Source organism: Phymastichus coffea, unplaced genomic scaffold (genome assembly GCF_024137745.1).
Source record: "Phymastichus coffea isolate CEN01 unplaced genomic scaffold, Cenicafe_Pcof_1.1 PCOF00007, whole genome shotgun sequence".
NCBI classification, from domain to species: domain Eukaryota; kingdom Metazoa; phylum Arthropoda; class Insecta; order Hymenoptera; family Eulophidae; genus Phymastichus; species Phymastichus coffea.
Genome location: NW_026706818.1, coordinates 7,159,568 through 7,172,406, shown reverse-complemented (window position 1 = coordinate 7,172,406; position 12,839 = coordinate 7,159,568). Strand labels below are relative to the sequence as shown.

At 38.1% G+C, this 12,839-nt stretch overlaps 1 protein-coding gene across 1 annotated transcript in view; it reads left to right on the top strand.

Annotated features, from left to right (window-relative positions):
• Nucleotides 1-12,839, top strand: part of LOC131669338 (putative fatty acyl-CoA reductase CG5065) — a 759,403-nt gene that overhangs the window by 336,993 nt on the left and 409,571 nt on the right. Inside the window, exon 4 of the mRNA XM_058944149.1 lies at nucleotides 6,276-6,472. Within this exon, the coding sequence (XP_058800132.1) occupies nucleotides 6,276-6,472 (197 nt within the window). The remainder of the gene's footprint in view (nucleotides 1-6,275; nucleotides 6,473-12,839) is intronic.

The following is a 12,839-nucleotide window of genomic DNA, read 5'->3' as shown; positions in this document are numbered from 1 at the left end:
AAATTTTGATAAAAGTCTATAGTTTTCGAGAAAAGAATCTGTGAAATTTAAATCAAATATTTGGCGTTCGGACGCCATTTTGAATTTGATAACACTATATATATCGAAATGTTTCGCTGCATATTTTTGAAATGCAAGTATTGGGAACACCTTTTATCTGTATTAGAAGTTGCCTAGACATTCGGAACATTGCTGAAATTAGGTTTGAAAAAAAAATCCGAGTCCAAAAAGTGCATTTTTTTTTATATTTGTTGAAAAATAATAGGTTAAACGTTATTTTTCGGAATTTTCGACACCGCTAATCAAAAGAGCGACCTCAAAAACATAAGTATATGTGCCTTGAGTTCAAAGTCCTTCGTTTATTTTAAAATGATGCGCGGTCAAAGTCAACGTTAAAATTTTGTGCGTTTGGGACTTAATGGGTTAATATAGTATATTCTTTAACTAATTAAAAAATACTTACCTTATACTTACCTGCTTATTTCGCTGAAAATAGGGTAGGAATAAAAAAAAAACAAGGTCGAATTCATTCATAATTTGGAATTATTTTTGTTGTTGTTGAAACATTTGCTTTTTTGTACTTACCTTTGCGACTACGATATATTTGCATTGACATTTGAATAGCACTTAAAAGTGCTGATTTATAAAAAATTATATAAGTTTTTTTTAATTGAACAAATAATTAGTCTATAATTGAAATTTAGCACCTTAAAGTGGGGTTTTCAATTTATATTAATCGATGATATCAATTAACTGTCGGGATTGTATAGCTTCGTCAATTTTAAAAAGGTGGCCCTGAAACGAACTGATCATTCGATGCAATTTGCCACTACCAACTGCTCGCTACCACCTACGATTCGTGCGTTGCGTGAAAAAAAGCGCACGCGTTATTGCGATTCTGTATTCATATATATTTGCGTCTCTTCTCCGTACTAATTGGTATTGTGTTAGCTACTCCCACAATTAATGATGATCGTCTTATGCACGCGATAAAATCAGAGCAGTCGCGCAGTCTCCCACTCCCAATTCTTTAACCAATGACCAATGCCCGGCCAATGTTTACGGAAGTGAATAAAAATTCGATCGCCTCGCAACGATACGTCATTGTGATTTTTTTGTGGTACTATGTCAGTAAAGTGAAGTGATGAAAATGCAGCGTGAAGACCATAGCGTAGTGCTTAAAGATTTGTAACAATTGTTTTCGCCGGACGCTATGCCGTGGCAAGACGCTCCCAACGAAGCCATCGGAACACTTGACGATGACGACTTTGATCTTTTCGAAGATAATGTTTTCGGAGTGCTACTGTCACCGAAGGAAGCAGCAGTGGACGAAATCGCCGAATAGCCTCGAACACCGTCACGAGGAGAGATGACATCGATGAAGCTGCGACTATCCGAATGCCACTGACATCTCCCTGTATAAGTACCTATTTTCATTTTTGTTACTCTCTCTCTCTCTCTCTCTCTCTTTCTCTCTCTCATTCTTTTTTTATAATATAAAGAATAGAATCATCTAAATGTAAACAGATATGTTCTTATTATTATAAAATATATATATAATTAATACCATTATACTAATAAAATAATTATATTTCAATTTTATAAATATAATGGTATTAGTTATCCATAAATTTTATAATAATAAGATCATATATGTTCTTTATATTAGAAAAGATTCTGTTTTTTATATTAAATAGAAAATAAGAGGACATGATAAAGCACGTGAGTAAACTAAGGAAACCGAGGTGTCAAATAGACAGTCAAAAGTAAAAACAATGCGAAAGAGAACAAGAGAAGTAAGTACAAGAGAGTAAAATTGAATTTGAAAGAGAATCATTTCAATATAATGACTAAATGTGCTCATATTATTGAAAATTTATTATATCTCATAATATTGTATATGTATGTATATGTATGTGTGTATATGAGAGAGTATATATTTATATATATATATATACTCTAATTCAAATTTAATTTCTCTCTCTCTCATGTACTTACAATTTCTTATTTTGTTCTCGATCGCATTCTTTTTACATTACTTTACACCTCGATTTTCGTCCGTATCAGCATAGTGCACAGTTACTTCGTGCATTCTCATTTTTATAATATAGAAAATTTAATATGAAGAACAGATATGTTCTCATTATACTATTTACATTTAATTAATCAATTTATTAATATATGTGTAATACTATTACAGCAGGCGTCGGTCGCCACTTCAACTACTGCCGGCGTCTTCATGCTCCCGATCGTCTTTGACGGTGCATGTGTAAGTTTCATATATATTAATTTTTAATATATATTATTTTAATATACAAGATATTGTATATCCTCTTTTCTATCTAACGTGTTTTTATGTAAGCCAATGTGTAACATTTCGAATATTCTGCGTTTCTTATTATTCTTTTTATAATCCAATATCTTAGCTTTTTCCAGTCAAATTCGTGTGAGAAGGTTCTTCTATGTGTAGCTACTACTATATCTGAATGAATGTTTTTTTTGTGTTCGTTTAATCTAATTTTTAAGGAACGCTTACTTTCAGCTATATAGACCGCTGAACATTCTTTGCAGATAAAACTGTAGACAATACCAGTGTTGTCTAATAAATCAGATTTGTCTTTTCCTAAACGGATAAATTCTTGTGATGGTTTTTGTAATAAAGGGATAGGTATAATGTTATGTTTTTTTAACACAGATGAACATTTTTTGAAGATTTTGCAATTATTAGGAATAGCGACTATAGATAATTTTTGATTTTCTAATTTTTTAGAATTATTATTTCCTTTTTTGTATTTATTGATCCGTTTTTATATATGTTTTTTGATAAATAAAGATGGATAATTATTCTTTTTCAGGATATTCGTAATTATTTTTAAATTGCTGGAATAAGATTTATTGTCAGTAAGTAAAAACACTCGGTCAACTAAATTTGAAACTATATTAACTTTTTGATGAATTGTATGTTTTGAGTTAAAATTCAAAATTCTGTCAGTTTGTGTTGTTTTCCTAAACCAGTCAAATTCTAATTTATTATTATTTCTGATCAATCAAGTCAAGAAATAGAATAAAATTATTCATTTCGATTTCAAACGTAAATTGTAGCCTATTATGGTAAGAATTGAACGTCTCAATAACTAAATCAATTTTATCTTCCGGAACGCACATCAAAGTATCATCAACATATCTGCAATAGAAAACAGGATTAATTTGATATTCATTCCGCAACACGCTCAGGCAATGTTTCTCTAGGTCTTCCATCACAATATTAGCTAGTAGAGGAGAGATAAGTGAGCCCATCGAGCTTCCAAATATTTGTTAATAAATTTTGTTGAACACAAAATATGTGTTATATAAAAATTTTATACCTTTCCCAATTTCTTCTATGGTAACTCACAATTTTTAATTTGGTCATAACGTATGTCCAATCCCTCTGACAATGAGACTAAATCACACGATATATTTGTGAATAAGGAATTTACATCCAATGATATTAAATATATGAGTTAAAGTACTTGATCTCTCACTTTATTGTAATTTAACTGTGCTACGAGCTATCTGTTTTAGCCTATAATAATTTGACTAAGAGAAAAATCAGGTATACACATATACATATAATTATATACCATCAAAATTACTTGTGCAACTCTATTGTTAATAATTAGTTGTTTTTTTATTAATAAAGCCTGAAGTGGTCAGCAAATGTGCTGACGAAACGTTGCTGAATATAATTAAAGTTAAGTGAATTTCCATTTCTCACTATTTCCCTTCTTTCCATCATTACAAAATTTATCATAAATATGATGAATAATAATAATAATATATCTTTCATTTCAGTGAACATACATACACACACACAAACAAATTATAATTATAGGATTATTAATTAAATATATGAGATAATAATATATACTGTAACAGGCTGCCGATTTGTCGCTAATCCCAAGCAATTATTATTACTGCAAAGGCCAATCGGTGCTCTGCTAGCTACGTGCTTGGAGCACGCTAACTCACCTTATGCCGGTGTGCGCATGCGCTGAGTCCTCGTAACGATCCAACTTCGATGTTCGTACTAACCGCTAGAGGCGCTCGCTTACCAGCGCTCCGTCGACCGCAGCAGATAACTCGATTGACGAACGACTCTATCGGTCGCTCTCGTGATCTATGATGAGTTCTCGGCGCGTTCAAATCAAAATATAAATATAAACACAGACACCGGTGCAAGGCGAGACGAAATAACAAGGTCGTCTTGTATTGTTCACGAACCACTTTATTAGACTAACTAAATCTTATACATGGGATGAGTTGCCGAGAGTCTTGGACGCACGCCGTGTATACAAAATTAATCTAACGGGGAGAGAGAGAGAATTAATTCCGCGGACGCCACGAACTAATCGCACGCACTACAATATCTACGAAATTCACCCCGCACGCTGCGCGGGATCGCACGCAAAATTCTACGCCAAAAGTGCAGTGCACTTACCGCAAAGATGATTAGGATACGGTGGCCAACCGTATCCGCTAACAAAAACGAAGAGCTGCCGCTGCAATCTGCTTTTGCTGCTGTTGCTGGGCTGCGCTGCAGATACCGCTGCAAAGTTGTTGTTGCAGTCTGTTGCTGTGCACGAAGTGCAAGACACACACTCACTCACTACACTCGGCACCGAATATCTCTAAATAGCTCCTGTAATCTGCTGTGAATAACTTGGCGAAGGATACGATGCAGCAAGGCTGACGAACTCTGCGATACTAACTCGCTAGCTCTCCCCTCTCGGTCGTTGCCCCTAACGCGCCCGCTCTCTCTCTCTCTAACCTAAGCCGATGACGGCTATTACGCATAGCTACGCTTGACGGTCCGCGCGAGTCATAACAATTTTCGGCAATCGTTGCAATACACAATAAAAACTGTCCGGGATACTAGTGACAGTGGCTCTAGCGGTAAAGAAGCGGTCTGTGGATTTTCCAGAGGACGCGGCTTCGATCCCCTGACCAGTCCGTTCGTTTTTTTTCAATAAAATTTACTTTATTACGTCTAAAAATTTAACACAAACACACACACACACACACAATGAAACGAAACCATGAAACGCAGAACTTACGGGTATCAGCTCTTTTTTTTTATGTCGAGCCGCCGTTACAATATCAAGGTTCACCCGTCGGCATTAGCATCACCCGATGTATACCGTGAGAAGGTTGCGCGATTGAATTTTGTTTATCATAAAAATTTTAAAAATAAGCAAATAAAAAGAAAATTTATAAAAAAGAAAATTAAAAATATATCTATCACATATTAAATGTCTTACTGTTTTCTACTGCTATAACGAGTTGTTTTATTATCAAATGATCTAAGAAAAGTTTACGCTTCCTATTTTCTTATGGTGTATCCCGCAACTGACATAAACTTGCATAGTTCGTGCGTGCGCTCTTTTTCTCTCTCGCTCTATCTCTCTCACTCATACTTCTTCTTTCGCTACTTCTTCCAGCCGATTCAGCCACTCTCGGCAATTCTCGACGGCTGAAACAAAAGGCCACTCGTTAGACGCATTACTATGATGCGTCCAACGCTGGCCGCTGTGCCTTGCCGAAAGTAGAACGGAGAGAGAGAGAGAGAGCATATTACTTGCTTTCATTCATCACACAAGTAAAATGTTTTTAACTACCAGATAGGTATTTTAGTTCATCTTCTTAATTCAAATTAGAAGTATTGTGATTCGTCTCTCTCATTTTATTGAAAGTATCTTCAAGTAATTTTCTTTAGCCTGATGTTTAATAACTAACATAATTTAATCTATTGAAATTCTAATGTTTTTACTTAATGCATATCATCAATTTCTAAGCTTAGATAACTAATATAAAAATGTTAATCAACTGTAAATAAATTAGTTAAAAATTTTTCAACTGCTTCATTTCAGTTAATACTTTGAAGTTCAGTTAATACTTTGGTCTGTATTTTGTGTGATTTGCTGAATCACACAAAATACAGATCATATTCTTACATAGTCTATTATTTATTTCTATTTTTATGGTACATAGTCACTATTCGCACTCAACACAGCCATCTTGATGAAATAATTCCAATTTGTTCTAAAAATTATACAAAATTATGATCTTATAGAACATTTTTATATTTTTATTTCCGAAATTTGTTATATACTATTCGGTGATTATTGTTGTAGTATTATTGCCGTTTTTTCCTCTTAACGAGGAGTATTAGTAAAGTGAATATATAATGTACATAATATTTTGTCCAATAATAATATATAACTAAATGATTACAGATTGGCACACGAAATGTTCTAAGTATTGCTCGTAACATGAAAAACCTGCAATGCTTTATTCACCTTAGTACAGCATTTTGTCATGTAGACCAAAAAGAACTTACGGAATCTATTTGTTGTATCTCAGATAATCCTCATGATGTAGCAAAATTGGTACAGTGGTTAGATTGCGAATCTTTGAATTCGATAACAACAAAGTAAGTTAATAGTAGCAACTATACACATACGCGCACACAATATACACGCCCACATGCACACATACATTTACATAACTAGATAATATTTGTTAATTCCCGTTTTGTTTGCTGGCTTTTAGTTGCAAATTTGACCACCAATTCAATTTTGTTGTGTCTTTCCAGTTGATCTTTGTTGCTTGCTGGACGCGTGAAGTTTTGATCTAGATACAAAGTCGCTAATAAAAGTCAGTTGTATGCAGGGTAAACAGAACTAAATAAATAGTTCACTCGGTTATTAACACTATAACGTAATGTTCAGTTCGAATCCGGTACTCAAGATTTATATTTCATTTAATTATAGCACAATTTATCTCATTTATTCCATTTTTTATAGATCAGCTGTTTGAATATTGTAATAAATTATTTTGATTGCTCCCTGTTTTATTAGCATTATCTAGGTCATTAATGTAATGACAATGATAGAGAAATTCCAATGATAGATAAATAAAGAAATTCCGAACACTCGATTTATCATGAAGCAACTGCTTAAAAATTTAGTTGTCATCAAGCACCTTAATTGTTTGGCTTACTAAATATACGTTAAGTTAGATTAATTGCAAAATCGAAAAGTCATTAAAGAAACAACAAAGATTACTTTTCAAAATGCAACATCTCCATCTCGAGATTAGTAGATATCGGTATGTTATTCAACGTAAGCAAATAAATGACATTTTCAGCAATCGATCGATTACAATAAACATGAATAGATATTTTGTAATAATAATCATAATATTTTCCTTGGTGTTGTGGAAGTTATGTGATCCGATAGAGTATAGTGTTGTAGTGACAAAGAATGTGTGACACATAGGTGAGAGGCACCAAGCCAAATTCGGGCAGAAATAGCTAGACGTCGATCTGGTGGCATCAATCGGTAAGTAAATACTAACACACTCGCACTCAACGCATAGAACACACATTCTTGCAAGCTCGTAGACAGCCATGCACTTATGTACGCTCGTATGCACGTACACTTGCAGCAATATACACACACGCACGATCTCACACGGATTCACGCGCACATTTGGAAGCTCACGCACACATACTCATACACAAACACGTACGTGCATCGGCACCCACGTACGCGCATACTCGCATACACAAACATTTGTACCCACACACGTTTGCAAACGCACACACCCATACATACGCACGCACATTTGTATGTGCACGCACTCTTATCAGTTCGTACAAACGCGCACACACATCGCTACGTATAATCACACATACATTCAGACAAACATACATTCATATGCACATTCAACTGATATTGACAAAATATTAAAATTTATTATTGTTATATGTGTGACTTTTCGATGGTTCCGTAGTTTATATTTTCCAAAATTTTATATGTCCAAATTGATTTGGACAACATACCAAACCAACAGCCAAAAAATGGTAACCAATTCGGTACAACTCATAATAAAAAAGGAAGAGTTCCGTCGTATGATACCAACCGGAAAAGCCGGTAAGGTGTCTATTTCCAAAACGATTTACGATGGTGTGCTGGATAAGTTATTAACTTATAGAATAATATTATAAAACAGACATAATTCTTCCTTTCCATTTCATATTTAGGTAAACGAAAAGGTGAATTTCGCGGAAAAAATGGTGGCAGCAAGGTACAAGCTTCCACCTATCAGGATATGCGATGTTGCGCGACGTTACAAGAAATAATAAACTATAGTTTGTTTCTCTATAAAGATTTTTTGTTATTTCTTAACAAAAAACAGAAAAATAAACATTTACAGAAAACTAATCACAAAAAGCAATATTGCAGCTCCCAGCATGGACCTCAGTTTCTCGAGTTGTAAATAAGAAAAGTATTATTGATTTCAATTAATAATTTTATCAATTTTCTATTCTTCTACGATTTTTTCACAACTATTTTACGCATTTTCGATGTTGAGTTGCATTGTATTTTCTGAATAATTTTCTACGACTTTTATATGATTTTTTTACGACTTCTCTACTTTTTTCACTACTTTTCGATGTTAGATTTTCAACAAGTTTTTAGGAAGTTTTTTAACAAAATTTTAGATATTTTTGAGGAGTTCATTACTTTTATTTTGTATAAATTACCTTTTTTTATGCGTACATGTCTTAATCTAGATCGTTTTAATTGTCTGACTCATTCCAATTGTCATCATCATCTTCATCTTCAGGCTCTTGTTGATCATCTGCAACCCCTCCTTTCAAACAGTGTTCAAAATTGCCCCCACCTATTTATACATGGTGGACCATTTTAATTGCTCGAATGTATTTTCTCTGAAAATATGGGGGCTAACAAAAAATGTCTTACACAAAAGTTGTTGGATTTCGAGGGGGACATATGGTGGTGATCTTGACTTTGACCTTAGAGGTAATTTTCAAGGTCATTTGAAGGTCAACTTTGTTTTTTTAAACGGAACTCCCTATTTTTAACACCAGATACGGAAAGAGCAGGAAATTCTACTTTCAAATGATGTAATATCTGTGGGATCCGATTAACCCCCCAAGGTTAGCAGAAGTCAGAATTTTTTTTCACCTAAATGTTTGGACCACCACTTCTAAAATTCGAACGGGTGATATCTCGAAGACCTTCCGTCTTTCGTTGGAGGTTCATGGTCATGTCATTTCACATTGCTCCACTTGGAAAGGTAAATAACGACGGTACAGTTTCAATTATTTTCAATTTATTCATATGTGACTTACATAGTGTGCAAGAGTGGTCAGCCTCCGTGCGCCATGGGCTGGTCTCTGCTAAATTTTCTGGGTTCTTTCTCGATAAAGAAAGCCGGCGCTGACTTTCACAGGCCGAAGTTCGCGCTGGTTGGGGAAGGTTGATACAAAGAAACGGACACTCTAATTCAATGATATTACATATGGCGATCTCATTTATTGACGCTTTTTCACAAATATCGCTACAAGATTAACTTCGCCGCGGCGAGCGCGCTCGCTCAGCCTTTAGGACCGAAAGTGCAGCGTCCTTTACGACATGCGATGTTTGGTCCCAAGATGGAAACAAACCTCCATCGTCAGCATCCTCGATATTCGGAGATTCAGAGGATAGCGGTTGGGAACTCAACCCAAGAGACCGCCGCAAGCAACATCAGCTCTTGCAACGCGCACAAAGGAATAGCGCTAACCTAGGTAGGCAAGCGGCACAGGGAACACCCGTATCAGAACGCCAGCAGAAGAAAAAGAAGGAAAAGAAGAAGAACAGAAGGAGAAAGCCGAGACCCCCACAAGATGCGGTAATCATCAAACCCGCACCAGGAAAATCGTTCGCGGATATACTCAAAAGTATTAACGAGGTTACGATACCTGAGGAGGGACCAAAGATTGATAAGTACAGCAAAACACGGAGTGGAGCTTTGCTGATAAAGTTTAAAGGTAAGACTGGGAGTACCACCGCTGCTACTAACGCCCTGACAACAGCTGTTAAAGCCACCGGCCAATTATAAAGCGTACCGGCCAGGGGCGTACCACTGTCAGGGTCTTCGACTTAAACAGCGGAAATACAGTAGAGCAGGTCCAAACAGCAGTAAAAAAGGCCATCCCGGGGTTGGCTGAGGATCCTGTAGTGAAACTCTCAAACCCAAATCAGAGGGAACAGGTGATGGCTTTTGTTAACTTACCAGCTAGGAATGCGGTTACTTTCATGAAAATGAAAGTCTTACTCGTAGGCCCCTTTAGCTGCAGGATCAGGCAGTACAATCCCGTAAAACGGTGCTACAAATGCCTTGGGTTCGGGCATACGTCATACACGTGTAAAGGCCCAGACAGAACAGATTACTGCTACAAATGCGCTGAAATAGGGCATAAGGCAGGAGCTTGCACAAAGGAAGAAAAATGTATTGCCTGCATAGACGCGGGAGTACCAGAAGAGGACACGAAGCACGGTCTGGGAACAGGAAAATGTAAGACCTACCGCGAGGCATGGGGGAAGCCTAACTTTAAGACAGCAAGAAGATGACAAGGGTACTACAAGGAAACATCCGTCGCTGCCCTGCGACTTTCGCTCTACTACAGGTAATGGTCAAAGAAAAAAAGGTGGACATTGCACTGATAAGCGAAATCGGCACAGCACAAATAGACGGATCGAACTGGATCGCGGATAAGCTGCACAAGGCTGCGGTTTGGATTCCAGAGCCAGACCACCTGACTATAGACGATAGAGGCAATGGGAACGGATTCGCTTGGATAAGAAGCGGCATGATCACCTACGTGAGCTGCTACTTCAGACCTATCACCCCCGGCAAACCAGACAGTATCGACGAATACCTCGACGGAATGGAGGACGTGCTACGAAACATGCAAGGCAGCATTATTCTCGGAGGAGACTTCAACTCCAGGGCCCTGGAATGGGGATCGGCGGAGACCAACTCGAGAGGACAAAAGGTCTTGGATATGGCAGCCAGACTCGGACTGGAGGTGCTGAACGACGGTACAACAACTTTCAGAAGAGACAACCAAAGAGAGACTGTGCCTGATATCTCCTTTGCATCAGAAGATATAGCAGGATCTATAAATGACTGGGGGTACTAGATGAATTTAACAATAGCGATCATCTATACATCACCTTCTCCACTGGCCAATCCCAGCAGAGAAGAAAACAACAGCGTGCCCCTAGATGGAATCTAGCGAAGCTGAACGAAGTAAAGTTCAGATCAGTGATACAGCAAGGAGAAAAAACACTAGCGGAAATGCCGGCGGAAAGTACAGAAGATGCGGAACGCCTCGTGGAAGCAACAATGGAACTCTTCAAGCGTACTTGCGCGGCGTCAATGCCAAGGAAGGACGACAAAAAAGGAAGACCCCCAGTCTACTGGTGGAATAATGAGATCGCGGATCTATGAAGAGAGTGCCAGCGCCTGAGAAGAAGAACTCAACGAGCAAGAAGAGGAAATGATCGGAATGAGATAGAAGCGCGTAAGGTGGACGAGAGAAAAGCAAGAAAGCTACTCGGCCTAGCCATCAAGAAGAGTAAATCATCGCACTGGAGAGCTCTCTGTGCCGAAGTGGATAATGATCCGTGGGATCTGGGTTACAAAATCGTACTAAAGAAACTCGGAAAGTACGCAAAACCACCACCACGCGACACCGAAGTGATGGACGAAATAGTCGCAACACTATTTCCAGAACACGAAGAGAGGCAGATCCATCAAGTAGAAGTCCAGGCTGACGAGATCCCCTCTTTCACCGAAAGAGAATTGGAAACAGCAGTGAGATCCATGAAGAACCAGAAAGCCCCAGGGCCCGACGGAATCCCTTCTGAAATTCTGAAGCTGGTCAGAGAAATAGCGCCCTACACCTTGTTGCGCATGTACAACGCATGCCTGAAAACAGGGTGTTTTCCAAAAAGGTGGAAAAGGCAGAAACTGGTGCTCATAGGCAAAGGGAAAGGTGACCCAAATAGTGCATCGGGCAATCGTCCTTTGTGCATGCTGGACACAGCGGGCAAAGTGCTAGAAAAGCTCATCAGACCTAGACTTCAGGCAGCTGTATTGGCTGGAGGGGGCCTCTCCGAAAGACAATTTGGATTTCACAGGGGCAAATCCACGGCTGACGCAGTTGCAGTAGTAAGAGAAACGTTTCAGAAAGAACAACATAATAACCAACATTCGAAGGAGGTTGTACTGCTTGCAACTATCGAAATCAAGAACGCGTTCAACTCGGTCGCATGGGAAAACATGGTGAGTCCTCTGAGAGATAAATATAACGTCCCCCCTATCTATTTCGCATGGTGGACGATTATCTCAACGACAGACAGCTCCTATATGAAACCAGAGACGGTATGAGAGTTAAGAAAGTAACCGCTGGAGCCGCACAAGGGTCAATCCTGGGACCAGAGCTGTGGAACATATCGTATGATGATATCCTGAGACTGAAACTGCCCGATGGGTGTTACTTGATAGGCTACGCAGACGATATAGCAATCGTCATCACAGGAAGAAACAAGGGGGAAATCCAGTGGAAATTATCCAGCGTAATGCAGATACTCAGGAGATGGCTGGATGACCACGGCCTGGATCTTGCGGCTGAAAAGACCGAGCTCATCTTCCTCACAAGGAGGCATAAGGCTACCTTCGATAACATCCAAGAGATGCATGTTGAGGCCCTCGATATCGAGACGAAGGAGCACATTAAATATCTGGGTTTCACCCTAGACTCGAAGATGAGTTTCGGTGAACACATCAGAAAAGCAGCGGATAAGGCATCGGCGGTTACACAATCGCTCAGTCGACTAATGAGAAACGTCGGCGGCTCCAGGGCCAGCAAGAGGAAACTTCTAATGTCAGTCACAGACTCCATCCTACTCTATGGATCGGAGATATGGGGAGAGACA